This window comes from Capra hircus, chromosome 9, assembly GCF_001704415.2.
Source record: "Capra hircus breed San Clemente chromosome 9, ASM170441v1, whole genome shotgun sequence".
NCBI classification, from domain to species: domain Eukaryota; kingdom Metazoa; phylum Chordata; class Mammalia; order Artiodactyla; family Bovidae; genus Capra; species Capra hircus.
In genome coordinates, this window is record NC_030816.1 from 30,078,352 (window position 1) to 30,094,141 (window position 15,790).

The 15,790-nt window shown below is 37.6% G+C and overlaps 1 protein-coding gene across 2 annotated transcripts in view; it reads left to right on the forward strand.

The window, feature by feature from the left end:
* PDSS2 (prenyl (decaprenyl) diphosphate synthase, subunit 2) overlaps nt 1–15,790 on the forward strand; it is a 279,997-nt gene that overhangs the window by 175,867 nt on the left and 88,340 nt on the right. For both annotated transcript variants that reach the window (XM_018053102.1, XM_005684603.3), the window contains one exon: nt 12,782–12,856. In XM_018053102.1, coding sequence (XP_017908591.1) covers nt 12,782–12,856 — 75 coding nt within the window. The remainder of the gene's footprint in view (nt 1–12,781; nt 12,857–15,790) is intronic.

The window sequence follows — 15,790 nt, forward strand, 5'->3', positions numbered from 1 at the left end:
AAACAATTAATTCAGTAATTTCCACAAGTAAAATACTGATGGCAAGACTCTTTTCCACCCATCCTTTCTTGGTGCCCCTTTCGCAATGGCACCCCACTCCAGTACTCCTGCCTGGAAAATCCTATGGACAGAGGGGCCTGGTAGGCTGCAGTCCATGGGGTCGCTAAGAGTGGACATGACTGAGTGACTTCACTTTCACCTTTCACTTTCATGCACTGGAGAAGGAAACGGCAACCCACTCCAGTGTTCTTGCCTGGAGAATCCCAGGGACAGGGGAGCCTGGTGGGCTGCCGTCTATGGGATCGCAGAGTTGGACACAACTGAAGTGACTTAGCACCATGCATTACTCAGTTCATTTCACCTTAGGCAGTCTCCAGAATGTATACACATCCTCTTTAATTGTTTTCCTTCAGTTTTTCATTTTCCTTTTACCTGGTATTTCAGAAAAATTGTTATCACCTTTTTGCCTTCTCTTTCCTTTTTTCAAGAGGAAAGATAAACCAACAAAGCTTACTTGGAGTTGAAGAATTAAAACTTGGTATATAAAAGGAAAATTATAATAGAAATGAAATAGGCATAGGAAAGAATCAGTGTATCTATCCTCATTCTCTTATTGAACCAAATTTCCTTGTAAATATCAACATTTAAAGATCATTTTTGAATATTTCATATTTAGTTTTGTTTTTCTATTTGTTTAGTTGCAGGTATTGGAAGATTGTGGTTTTCTATTTTTTGGTTACAGGTATAAGGTATTTCTAATATTATGGACTAAATAAGCTTTTGTGGGTTGCCCTGGAAACTGAGCCATCATTTATAACCTTATATTTTGGGAAAATGTAGTATGAGCTCCAAAAAATTTACTTATAGATAAAAATTTTAAATGTATTACAGTTGTAATCTGGTGCCTGCTATATTAATACTGAATTTGGATACCATAAGCAAAAGAAAATTTAAGAGCATCCAAAAGGATCCATGCGACTACTTTTCATTAATTATAGTGATATAACTTTGGTTTTAGCATTTCCATCATTTTCTTCTGAGTTGTAAATACTCAACGAAAAAATTCACTCTAAGCCCAAGTTGGCTTACAGGGCCTTAACCCAGAAGCAAATTTTATTTATTTAGCAATAGTGATTGGGAAGAGCCCTTTTCTGGCAGCTAATGACCTACTGGAGGGCTTGTGTGCCCAAGGCAAAGCTGAAGGCCAGTAGCCCAACTGGTCATTAACTGACAAATGCCTGACCCTGAGGTCATTTCTGATATAGTAAATTGCGAAAACATTAAAGTGGGTTGTTGGAAAGTATGGTTGTGCCAAGGAACTTTCTTTTTAAGAATTTTGGAAAATACATTGAGTTATTTGTTGTTATTCATGTGGCTTAATTGTCTTTGTTCTTTGTTCAAGTCAGATATCAGTAAACACTAAAACTATACTGTGTCTGTCTAATCTTTAGTTTTTGAAGGACAGTTTTGCTATTTAGAATATCAGATTAACTACTTCATTGCTAAGCAGCTACACTCTTGTGGACTACTTATGTTTTCATAATGTATTAAGCTTTATAGCATTTATCTATTTTATATTCCTTAGTGATGTCATATAAAGCTACAAAGAGACATAGAAATAGCCCTGACGTTGAAGTATGTAGACCTACTTCCTATCTCTACCTTTTAAAAAAAAAATAGTCATTTAACATTGGACAACTCATTTTATCTCAGAATTCCAGGTGAAACCTTTTTCTCCAGATTGTTTATCTAATGTCTTAATACACCATTATGGAAATGAAATTAGAAACTTCATAATGTAGAATATATAATAGTTATTAAAATTACTACCAGGTATTAAAAAAATAGCAGCTTATACTTTTGAGTATTTACTATGTGGTAGAATTCCAGGGACGGGGGAGCCTGGTGGGCTGCCGTCTATGGGGTCGCACAGAGTCGGACACGACTGAAGCGACTTAGCAGCAGCAGCAGACACTGTTGTGATTTTTGTATATTAACCTATATAACCTCTCCTGAGACAAAGGAAAGAGCTAATTTCCTTGCGATAACAGTGCTAATAAATGGTAAAGTTGCTGTCTAAATCCAGGCAATCCAGCTTTGAAATCCTCATGCTTAACTGAAGAAGAAAACAAACAAACAAAGAACCACGATAGCTTTTTTGCCAGAAATTTTGCAGTTAGAGATATTGGAATTTATAATATCTTAAACAATTAGTGGTTTTTAAATAAACATTTCAATAAAAATATCAATAAGGCTTTATAAAACATTTTAGAGAAACAACTACTAAGCAAAGGCAACTTGTTTTCTTAGTTTCCTCATCTATAAAAGCAGCATTATTTCCATCCCTGCCTCCTTGCCAGTTCCAATATTCTGCAATTCTGAGTGTTGTGGGAAAAAGTCAAAAGCTACAACATATAACCAGATTCTGAAAAAGACATTCAATATAAAGAAAAGCAATCAAGAAAAATTTGTAATAAAATCAGAGGTGTAATAGAAAAATCAAAATGTTTTGTAACTATCAGAGATCTTGAGATTGGACATGCATATTTCAGCAATCTAAAGTCATACCCCAAATTTATGAACTCATCTTTATGGCTGATTTGTGATGAGAAGCTTCATTTTTTCAAGTAGTTTAAGCCATACGGTGGTATACAAATGAAAACAGTGATTGAACAGAATGGTAGTTGTGCAAATTTATTTTGAAATAGTTAAGATTTATACAGTGAATTCACACATTAGAACAGTATTGATAATTCAACAAAAATTTTTGTTCATATGCTAAGCATTGAGATACAGATATCAGTTTAAAAGTCAATTGTGTATCTTTATAAATTAGAAAATTTCTAACCCAAGGGTATTCATTATTTGATTTAAGGGAACAATGCAGCTAGTTTCAATTCTCACTACCTGATTTATTTTAAAGGAGGGAAAAATGGATTGTCTTAATTTTCTAGAATGCAGTATTATTAGGGCCCATTATTTTTAGAGTTTCATTGAATCACAGATTTTGAAGAACTGTGAAGGTATTTGGAAGAAATACAGTTACAGTTTTAGACAAGATTCATGGATTTTTAACACATATGAGCCATGCTTTTATTTCTGTGACTGCCTTTGAAGTGCAGACTTTGGGATGTGTCTAAATTACAAACATCTGCCTTTCAGTATGGCCCAATTTGAACAGGAACTGATTATGCTGAAAGGTGAACTGTGTTACCCAATAGGACCTGGTATCCCTGCAATTTGCAAGATGTATATATGAATCCCAGAAAAATGCTGAAGTTTTTAATTCTTTGGCCAAATGTGGTCTAAGCCAATTTGTTTTCATGAATCTAATACAATTAAAGCTAATAGTCAACATCAGTAGTCTAAACCAACAAGATGGATATGTACCCTAACAGAATATACTCTCCAGTACCCAAGAATGATTCTATTTTATCCTGCCTCTGTTTACACTCAGTTGATTTACTTGTTTTTGGTATAAAGTGATAAAGAAATTAACACCTTTACAAATATATTTCAGAATAACAATGTTTAAACTGTATATCAAAAATTTGGGGATTTTGCAATTAACATGACTAACCAAGGGGCTTCCCTGGTGGCTCGGTGGTAAAGAATCTTCCTGCCAATGCAGGAGACATGGGTTCAATCCCTGCCGGGAAGATCCCATATGCTGCTGAGCAACAAAGCCTGTGTGCCACAACTGTTGAACCTGTGTGGTAGTGCCCCAGAGCTGCAACTACTGAAGCCTGCGCACCCTAGAGCCCATGCTCCACAGCAAGACAAGCCACTGCAATGAGAAATCTGTGCACCACAATGAAGAGTAGCCCCCACTCACTGCAACTAGAGAAAAGCCCATGCAGCAAAGAAAACCCAACACAGCCAAAAATAAATAATAATAAGTTTAAAAAATTTCTAAAAGATGGCTAAGGTATGAGCTATACATGACATTATCAGCATGATTGATATAATGGTTCAAGCCACATATCAAAATATGAGTCATATATGACAAGCTATGAGCTATGCATGACATATCACCATGATGTGAGAGAATGGTTCAAACCTCAGATCACATCCTGTTTATTGGTGGGTGGTGAAATCGATTTAGTAAGTAACTATTAACACCTTTTTTATGAAATACAAAAGAAAATAGGAATAATGAAACCTTTGTTTTATAAAGCTTTTCATTCATTTTTATACATATGCATGTATACATGTACTGTGTCATGATGTAAAATACAGTTCTTACTCTGGGTTACCATTTAAAAATTCTGAAACCCAGTACTACCGGGCAGTGTCCTAGCCAGCAGCATCCTCAGTTGCATGAAATACTCTACTATGATTCTGGTGCTCTGAAGATTCACACTGTGAACTTCTCAAAAGTGGGATTAACTTTTCAATAAAATCATACTTGGAAAACACCACTTAACATCACTGAAAGGGCCCTCAAATGAAGAAGCAGTGAAAGCAAAATGTAGGTTATTGGCCACATGGGGAAAAGTGTGCAGATCACTGAAATGGCAGACATTATTTTCTTCAGAGAAAGTCCAGTCATAACAAGGTGTCTTGTTGTTAGTCGCTCAGTCGTGTCTGACTCTTTGCGACCACATGGGCTGCAGGCTTCCCTGGCCTCACTATCTCCCGGAGTTTGCTCAAACTCATGTCCATTGAGTCGATGATGCTATCCAACCATCTCATCCTCTATCACTCCCTTCTCTTCCTGCCCTCAGTCTTTCCTGGCATCAGAGTCTTTTCTAATAAATCGACTCTTTGCAATAGGTGGACAAAGTATTGGAGCTTCAGCTTCAGCATCAGTCCTTCCAATGAATATTCAAAAGCATCTCCTTTTTCTTTATTTCTTCTGAAAAGTTTGATCTTGATGTCAGCATTTTAAATTACCTGCCACTTTTTCAGGAACCTAATTATTTGGAAGGAAAGTTATGACCAACCTAGATAGCATATTAAAAAGCAGAGATATTACTTTGCCAACAAAGGTACGTCTAGTCAAGGCTATGGTTTTTCCAGTGGTTATGTATGGATGTGAGAGTTGGACTGTAAAGAAAGCTGAGCACCAAAGAATTGACGCTTTTGAACTGTGGTGCTGGAGAAGACTTTTGAGAGTCCCTTGGACTGCAAGGAGATCCAACCAGTCCATCCTGGAGGAGACCAGTCTCCTGATGGACTGATGCTGAGGCTGAAACTCCAATACTTTGGCCACCTCATGTGAAGAGTTGACTCATTGGAAAAGACCCTGATGCTGGGAGGGATTGCGGGCAGGAGGAGAAGGGGTTGACAGAGGATGAGATGGCTGGATGGCATCACTGACTCAGTGCACATGAGTTTGGGTGAATTCCGGGAGTTGGTGATGGACAGGGAGGCCTGGCGTGCGGTGATTCATGGGGTCACAGAGTCAGACACGACTGAGTGACTGAACTGAATTATTGTTTAAATGAATGATATTTGTTACTGCTCAATGACAAACACAGCCAATCATACACCCTCATGCAAAAAGTAAGCAACTTTTGGATTGCTAATAAAAGAAATCCACATTTTTGGCTAATTGGCTATAACTTGCGGTTGCATAGGCCTCCCTGGTGGCTCAGACTGTAAAGAAACTTCCTGCAATGCTGGAGACCTGGGTTCAATCCCTGGGTCAGGAAGACCCCCTGGAGAAGGGAATGGCAATACACTCCAGTATTGCTGCCTAGAAAATCCCATGGACAGAGGAGCCTGGTGGGCTACAGTGCATGGGGTCACAAAGAGTCGGACACAACTGAGTGACTAACACACGTACAATTGCACATTGTAATTGACATTCCTTACAAATGTGCATGGTATGGGTGCACATTTAGGTATTTCTGATCTTGGGGCTTACTGTTGATACAGTTACCTCTTACCTAGATAAGCAAACTGAGCCCCTAAGAAGTGATGCACTGGCCCAAGGTCATGCAGCTCATCTGTGTATTATCCTTCTAGGTGATCAAAGACAAATAAATGGCCTTTATCTCTGTATGGCTATCACTTCTCTCACTAATACAGTGCCAGGTACATAGTAATCTATCAACAAACGTTTTTGAAATGAGTGCACTAGCCAATGTAATATTAAATTTCAAACTTTATATGCAAGCCATTTTCCTAAACTTGTGGACTATTTGTTTTATCAGCTGTGATATTATACTTTTCTGCAGTTCACTGAATTTTCATGAACCCTTTTGACAAATGTTACCAGTAGTTAGAGTTTATAAACCAATGTATCAGCTGTTCTAAATTAAAAATTAAGATTATCAATTTGCTTAGTTTTTGCTGCACCTGTCCTACTGGTAGTGCCATTTCTCTCTCTGCTCTTCCCCCTTAGCCAGAAAGAACTTCCAGCTCACTTGAACAGATTGCCATCCCTCCCACAAATAAGCACGGCCTTACACATTTGGCAGCATTGAAAAGACTCCCTTCAAAAAGCTGAGCTAGAAGCTTCTTCCAGAACTCCTGTGAGTTAGTGGTGTGTTTGCTACAACAGACTTTTTATCATTGTCTTCATTAAACCTGGTCCTTGTCTGGTAGGAAGGAGTGGAGAGAACCATTCTTTCATAGACTTCATCAATGGCTTATTAAAGCCACTCATTTATACTAATCAGCATACAGATTAGGGCTCATCTGGGTTGTTTGTGCCCAGGTGGTGAGTGAGCAGATTCACCCTTTATTTGGCCACTGCTGCTGCTCCCCATGTTCTTCAGAGATTGCTTCTCCACCGAGGCTGCCAGCCTGGAAGCTCTGGCCAGGTACTGAGGACTGAATCCACCTGGAACCAGATAGTTTGCTTACACCTAGTTTGTAAATGATGAAGTGCTTTACAAATGTTAGATATTACTGGCCTCTATGGGAGAGCGCTCATCCTTTACCAGTCCTCCTGTACTTTATCTTGGTGATATAAGTAAATCTTTCCATCTTTAAAAGCATCTCTCAAATACTTTGTGCTCCATTTGAATGAAGATGAATGGAAGTGTGAAGCTAATGGCTCTGATTACTGTTAGCAGGCTATTTGGCATCCTTTATCTATAAAAGTATTTTTCTGTAAAATGTTTTCACTGACAGTATAATTTCTCTGGCTTAAAAAAAAGTCTTGACAATATCCCTTCAAATGCCAAAGCTCTTTGAAAAGGACGTATTTGCACCAAGTCCATCTTTTTTCCCTCCCAAGAATTAATTCTCCCTCAAGGGTGTTTTACCTTTGCTACCGCTTCATACTCTGCTATTTGTTCTTAGGGGCTGGGGGAGGAGTGCAATAAATTTGTGCATAATTAATACCATGAGCACGGCAGATGCATGCACACACATGACTGTTTCCTTTGCTAGCAGCTGCAAAGAGTACTAAAGGCTGAGGGGCTGTGTGTTCATTTGTTGTCCTGTCATTCCGCACTGTAGTTTAAAAAAAAAAAAAAATCATTAACCTTCCCAGTGCAAGTTTTTGAAAGATTATAAAATCTTTATAAATTATAAAGATTATAAACAGATTATAAGACTATTATAGTCTCCACAGTTTTAATATACCAAGCAGATTAAGTACATAGCAACCTTTTTAAAGTGAATTAAAATACAATTATACCACCTTCTTACATAAACTCAGATAGCTAATGATGGCTTAAGTTTCAGTTGAGCCACATCAGTTTATAAATAACATTTTTCCAAAGATTTGGTTTTACTTTATATTTTACTTTATATTTAGGATAGGCACTCCTTTGCTCAAACCAAGTGCTCTGGTTTACTAGTAAAACATCTACAACTCTGTTGAGTCTGTTCCATCTGTCAAATGCTAACTGACAGTACTCCTGAATCACATTTATTTAGAAGGGCGCAAGTTGTCTGCACAGAATGCTTATCACCAGTTCCTGATCTTATTTTTGCTAATCCAGGGACTTTCAATTGCTGTATTCCATAAATCAGTTTATGGACACAGCTAGGCTTGAAGCCTTTCTGAGACTAAAACAGGGTGTGCTTCCTCCTGTCCCTCTACCTTAGAAGTAGGTTTTCTGTTGTATCTGATATAAAAGCAAGATATATAAAGGGGGGAGAATATGCAATACATTATATAGTAAGTGATTATAAATTTAAGCAAATCGGAAAAATTGAAAAAATTATAATTAAAAACATCTAGAATCTTACCACTTACAGATTATATTATTATTATTGTTTTGTTGTATCAGACTTTTCTCAGCATACATAAACATTGATTGAGCTGATTTTTTAAAAAAGAATACCTGTCATGTTATTCTCTTTTGTAACCAGCTTTTCTTTTTCTTTTCCTTAGGAATATATTACCGACATCTTTGTATAGCAGTGAGTGAGGATGCCACCTCCTACTTCTCTCAATTTCTAATTTTTAAGATGACAATTTTATTATAGCTTAGGGCATAATAATCACAACACTTTAGTTTTTCAGTTGAAAAAATTGTTGAATTGTGGTTACCCTTACCAAAAGATAAAGGATGAAGCAATTACATATTCCCCTGCAACTGGTAAAATTTGTCCCATGAATTAACCATTTAACAAAGCCATTCCAGAGATCACTTATATCGGATCTGTAATTGTGCTAAGGTTCAGCTGCATCTAAAAAAATAAAATAAAAAATTTAAAAATAAAAAATACTTAATCTTTAATCTGCGGTGAAAGAATAGTGATTAAAATGGGAAAAGATCAACATTTTGCTCGAGAACAGCAATTTGATGTCCACTTTATTTCCTATGCAGCCTTCTCCCTGGTAGCCAAAAACAAGGTGGCAGGAGAAGCCAGCTCATAACACTGACACTGGGAATGGTTACGACTTCCAGCTCACTGAGATCTAAGGTGTTACTTTGAAGATTAGGAGATAGTGTATGACATTGCTGTAGCGTCAGACTTAAACACATGACACAAACCATTTTTGTGCAAAAAGCATTTTTGCCTCTGCCTGTACAGGTAAGCTATTCTGCTAGTCTCACAACCTCTAGAAATGTAGAGATGAAGAAACATGTTTCCTATTTGATTACTCTGTAGGCAGTGATAAACTCTCTAAAGTTTATTATAAAATAAACTTTATATTATTGATAATGACAGTCATATAATCTGAAATAATGATTCAAAAAACTGTAAGTCAATGTTATAGAGACCTCTGATTTTGGTTAAAATAGTCTTTTCATGTGTTCAGTTGTTGAATTAAAATCCACTTTCTTCCCAAATATCTGGACACACTTTAATCTTAGTTTCCATGCTGTGCCTTTCATCTGTCTAACTTATATTGTACACTCCCTGAGACTATGTTCCAGATTCCCTTCTAAGCGCTCTACATAGTTACTCATTAGAGAAGGAAGGAAGAAATATGGTCAGTTATGCCATTATTGTTTGTTGCAACTTTGCACTTAAACCTGTTATTGTTCTGAATTCGATATATAAGAGTTGTTTCCAAGTATTAGGGCCCTTCAAGACCCAGAATTTAGCAATGTGGCCTTTAATTGACCCAACTAGGACTTCTTTGCCAGTTGGTGGAGTGGGCTGCCAGTCATTATAGTTTAAAAAATGGAAATGACTTAAAGTGGTTTAAAAAATAGAAATAGTTTCATTATAATTTCAGATATTAGAACCAAGAGGGATTGGATACAAAAAGTTTCACAAAGAAAGTGATCATTAAAGTTTAGTTGGAGGGAAAGGTCCATGTGAAGACAACAGATTAAAAATAATATCATGAGCAAAAGATGTCTCATCAGTTTACAAAAAAGCAGTTTTCAAATTAATTTCTTCATTATAAATACTAAGATTTGCATTTCTAAACTCAGGATTTTAGAACTGGAAGAAACTTCAAGGAATTATGCTTTGCAACCACCCCCCTCCCATTTAATAGTTGAGGAAAACCAAGATTCAGAGAAATAATTGATTTGCCCCAAATCTCACAATGAAATTGGTAGTTAACACCTTGCAGTAAAATTTAGATCTTCTCCCTTATAGTGCTTTGCTTTGTTTCATTACAGCTCTCTAATCTGTTGGACTTCTGAGGGTAGCTAACTCCGGGGCTCTTTTTAGCCTATCTTTTTCTAATAGAAAGTATTTGCTTGCCTCCCCATCGCCCCCTGCCCAAGGTCTTGGAACAGTAGTCCTTGAATCCGTCTCAGGGTCACTTCTATCTAAAGCACCAAAATGTGGCAGTTAGGCTGTAGGTTCTTCTCTGGCCATCATTATCCTTGCTACTGTAAATTTTAGATAGGTTGCCTAAACAAATCATTCCTCAAGAATCTGAGGCAAGAGTTGGGGGTGGAGAGGAGAGCTCATTAAGCAAGTGCCTTTTAAAAAAAATTATCTACTTACTGATGGCTGTGCTGTGTCTTTGCTGCTACATGGTCAGTGGCTTCTCCTGTTGCAGAGCATGGGCTTCAGTAGTTGCGGCTCCTGGGTTAGAGCACAGGCTCAACAGTTGTGGCACATGGGCTTAGTTGCTGCATGGCATTTGGGATCTTCCCAGGTCAGGGATTGAACCCATGTCTCCTGTATTGGCAGGTGGATTCTTTACCACTGAGCCACCAGAGAAGCCCAGCAGGTGCCTTCTTAAATTTAAGTACAGTAAATATCTAAACAGGTGAATGCCTATAGTAGTAAGCCATGTAATGAACAAAAAAGATCAGATCATTAAATGTTCTTATTAACATATATACAGGCTGATAGCCCTATCATCTTCCTAGAAATATTTGTGATTCTAAAGGAGAGTAGTACACATCACTTTGGGGTATAATTTTAAAAGTAAACATTTCAAGCAGTGGAAAGATACTTAAGTGTGTGCTGGATAAGTCACTTTTGTCTGGGACACAAGCAGCTCCCTTAGGCTCTTCTGCTTTTTATACTTTCCTACCTTCCTGGACTTGTTAACCCAAGCGAGTCCAAAGTTTTTTCTTTGATGGCTGTTGTTGGCAATGGAGATATTATATTCTGCTTAAGCAAGGATGGTCATTTGAAAGTATAGGTCACTTATAAATTATAAATTTGTAAATACAGGTATATTTGCTAATTGCATTAACAGAAAAAGAATCAGAAAATAAAATGTTTTGTTGCTTCTTCCTGGTCTGGAATTTCAGAAAGTAAGGGAACACAACTCTGGTTATCCAAAACCAGGTCCACTGTTGGAGTTTCTTTTCGTAAATCCCTCTTCACTTTACCAGTGCTGATCTCAGACCTCAAACTGTTTCAAAACCATAACATTTCTTAGTGACTGATTGATCTGTATTATGTGTCTAGCCATCAGAGGGACCTTGGGATGTTGCTTGTGTAAACTGTAATCCAATCTGATGCTGTGCATTTAGTTACAGTCTTTCATAGACCTATTGGCGATACTCTATCCTTCTGGATTTGAGAGCAGAGCTTATCTGATACCTTCAGGGGGAAAAAAATCCATTCATTTTTCTCTTTTCCCCACTTAAATAACTCAACACATCTGGTAACACTGTAGGATCATTGTCCTTGTAGTTCCTCTGCAGCTTATATTGCTACAATATTTCTGAAGTATTTGGTTACCTAAAGGGCAATGCGATTAAAAAAAAAAGACTTTGTGTAGGTCTTACAAATTAACCCATCTGCAGAGCTAGAAAAAAATATCCCTTTAATCAGCAAAATTTCCATATCAGTTGCCTTGTGTGTGTTATGCAGGATGAATGTAAATATAAATTTGGAGATAAATGCTTATGTGTTAAAATTTTAAAGCATACCTTTCTACAAATTAATGTCATTTACCTCTAAGAAAATGTTTATTAAATCCAAGGTACCTGAGGTTGAAGTATCTTGTTGTTTGAGTCTGTATCCTTTGGCTTAATAATGTCTTCAATTACAAGAATGATAAAAGCTGAAACAAAATCCTTTAATTCAATCAGAACTAAGCTAAATTTTAGGAAACCAACAGTGGGAATTTTATATAAGACTTCATAACATAGAGAGCTAAATATACAAGATACTAAGACTTGGTAAGAAACAGATAGGGTTGCCTTGAGAATTGTTGTTTGAAATGGCTGCACTGAACATTATAATAAATACCATTATTTTGTCCTCCTGAGTTATGATGGTTTATGCAAACAACTCTAAATTGTACAGTAGTTCCAAGGAGAACATGTACTCTTTTCTGCTTGTTTTACATTCTGGAACAAGTTCAAAGCTTTTGATTTTGTTTGATATTTTAAATAATCTAAGCCTTGAAAATAATATAGGTTAGATGAATACAATTTTACTATTACAGTTCTATTAAAATTTTCAGTGTTGTAGTACATTTGACCCAAGGGCCCTATACCAAGTATATCCACAGCACATTTATAGTGCAGCAGAATGAATACATTAGAAAGGTTCACTGTTCTTTTGCTTTTGCTCTTCTTTCTATGTTAAGTATGAAAATTGGCATTGTGATGGCTTCCAGAACGGGGATATTAAAAAAGTGTCCACCTGACAGAAACAAACATTCAGAAAATAAGTTGGGTTAAGATTTTATTCATTATCTGAAATTTAAACTTATGTTCAATATGGCTATTACTGGATTTTCACATATAGTCATTAAATGCTATGCTTGTAAGTTTTTTTTGTTAGAATTATGACTGGAAAGTTGGATCACAGCTCTAATATCCAGGTGGACAATGCCATTTGCCAGGATTTTTGTGCATAACCCCTCCTTTTTTTTTTCCTATCAAACACAATACTCCCTTGCAAGAGAGCCTCCTGAGGCAGTCTGAGGTAAAAATGTGGATACATTTTTAAAACTCTTCTGATTTTTTCTTTTTTTCTTGTTTTTTAGGTTGTGGAACTTTTGGCAAGTGCTCTTATGGATTTGGTACAAGGAGTATACTATGAAAATTCTACTTTAGCAAAGGTAAGGATTTGGTACTCATTATAAAATGTTAGATTAAAAACCCTCATGGCAGAACTAGAATTGAGCGAAAATGTCATTCTTGTTTTGTGTTTAGATTAGTGTTTTGGCTACAAATTCATGGCCATACGCTTAGTACATAGCAGATTTAGCCAATTAAAACAACCTCTTATCCTCTGGCTGGATTCACAGTCTGCTCCGTCTGCAGCAGCCCAGTAGACTCCAGGATGCTTCTGGCTGGCAGGTAGCGCTGTCAGTAAGGCAGACAGGCTGGAGAAGCAGCTCATGGCTCATGGTGAGGTGACTGGACCCAGCCTTTCCTCAGAGGAAGAGGCTTTCCGTGTCCCAAAAGTGTGGATGTGATCCCAAGAAGGTGACTGTTGGGGGCATAAGGGAGGAATGTCTTTTATATCCAAGATCTAGAATTTACTGTGCTATTAGATTCTCTATGATAAGATATAGAGTGATTGCACAGTTGGATTATTTTGATTAATTTTATAGATCTAGAATTAAGGTTTTTTGACTCATTTAGCAGGACATCTCAAAAAGGGTTATGTTTTATTTCCTTAAAATGCACTTATTTCATTTCAGCAGGATGTTTAATGTGAAGCAATTGCTTCATTGACCGCCACCATCATTTAACATGTTATATGCTATTATAAGGGACTCCTTTATTAGTGTTTCATTATTCTAACTTCTTTAGCTTTCTGCATTAGCAAGATTCCACTCACTGCAAATTAGAAAAAGTATGCATGTATGCACATCTTAAGCTTTTTGACATTTCCATTTGAAAAAAAAGAAAGATAAATTTTACTGGAAGTGAAACATAGGGCATGAGCAACCTGGATATGAAATTTTAAATTTAAAAGTATAACCCAGGGATTCTGGATGGCTCTGAGAGTGGTTAGTGAAATATGAAGAATTGTACCTTGAACATCTGCTAACATTTGGTTCAGGGAACACAGTTCCTGGCAGGCATATCTTAACTTCACCTACGTAGCATAGTGCTATGTGGTGACTGGCAGGATATATGACCACAGTAGACCCCATTTGCTGTGTTTTTCAAAAACATACCACAGTTTTCTGCCACGGCTGAGGGTAAATAGCAGTTTGTAAAATGGAGGACCTGGTCTAGTTCCACTCATAAAAAGACACCTCATATAAAGTATGATGAAGATGACGGTAGGTAAGCACATAATGGGCATCCCTGGTGGCTCAGTGGTAAAGAATCCACCTGCCAATGCAGGAGACCTGGGTTTGAGCCCTGGGTTGGGAAGATCCCCTGGAGAAGGAAATAGTAACCCACTCTAGCAATCTTGCTTGGGAAATCCCATGGACAGAGAATCCTGGCAGGCTTCAGTCCACTGGGTTGAATAGTGTCCGACACAACTTAACAACTAAATAACAACAAGCACATAACACTATGGTAAGTAATTCATGAGTGTCTCCTTGACGTCTTCACAGTAATCCTGCTAGCAGAGACTACTGCTCTGCCCATTTTACATCTTTGAAAACTGAGGCTTAGAAAAGATTAATGTGCCCATAGTCATACAACTTGCTAGTTGAGATTTGAACTTAAGAGCTCAGCTCTAACCTCTCATCCTGTACCTTAATGAAACCTGATCTGGGAGCATGCCTCTGCCATACCTGAGATCCCACCGTATATGATGATGGCAATGGCCTCTTCTGGCAGTTTTAGAAAAGGAAGTGGCAACCCACTCCAGTATTCTTGCCTGGAAAATTCCATAGACAGAGGATCCTGGCGGGCTGCAGTCCATGGGGTCACAAAGAGTCAGACGTGACTGAGTGCGTATGCATGCTTCTGGCAGTTGAAGCATTGTTTTTCCCCTGGGATATTTCTTAGGTGTTTATTGGGATTCCCTGGTGGCTCAGACGGTAAAGCGTCTGCCCGCAGTGTGGGAGACCCAGGTTCGATCCACAAGTTGGGAAGATCCCCTGGAGAAGGAAATGGCAACCCACTCCAGTCCTCTTGCCTAGAAAATTCCATGGATGGAGGTGTTATTAGGTTGGTGCAAAACTAATTGTAGTTTTTGCATTGTCAAAATTTGTTGTTTGTTATTGAATACGTTCTTAAATAAATGTGATTATGTTATATATTGGTCTTCCCTGGTAGCTCAGCTGGTAAAGAATCCAGTTGCAATATAGGAGACCTGGGTTCGATTCCTGGGTTGAGAAAAACCCCTGGAGTAGGGAACAACTACCCACTTCAGTATTCTGACCTGGAGAATTCCATGGGCTGTATAGTCCATGGGGTCACAAAGAGTCAGACACGACTGAGCAGCTTCCATTCACTCACTCATGTTATACATCACTTTAATGCGCATTTCTTGCTTTATATGTTTTTGCTAATGACTTCTTACTTGCTACTTATTTTATATTTATTTTAGACTGTGGAAATGATGTTAGACAAAAAGCAAATTCTAGCAGTTTTCTTATTTGAATTCCAAATGGCTTGGTTGTAAAGCAGCAGAGATAATTTGCAGCATCAACACCACATTTGGTCCAGGAACTGCTAATGAACATACAGTGCGCTAGAGGTTCAAGAAGTTTTGCAAAGGAGAGAAGAGCTTTGAAGATGAGGAGCGCAGTGGCCAGCCTTTGGAAAGTGACAACAACCAACTGAGAGTGGTCACTGAAGCTGATTCTCTTACAACTACACGAGAAGTTGCCAAAGAACTCTGCGTAAGCCATTCTGTGATCATTTGGTATTTGAAGCAAATTGGAAAACTGAAAAAGCTCCATAAGTGGGTAGCTCATGAACTGACTGCAAATCAAAAAAATTGTTCTTTTGAAGTGTCATCTTTTCTTATTTTACACAATAACAATGAACCATTTCTTGATCGGATTGTGACGTGCAAAGAAAAGTGGATTTTATATGACAACCAGTGACCACCAGCTCAGTGGTTGGACCGAGAA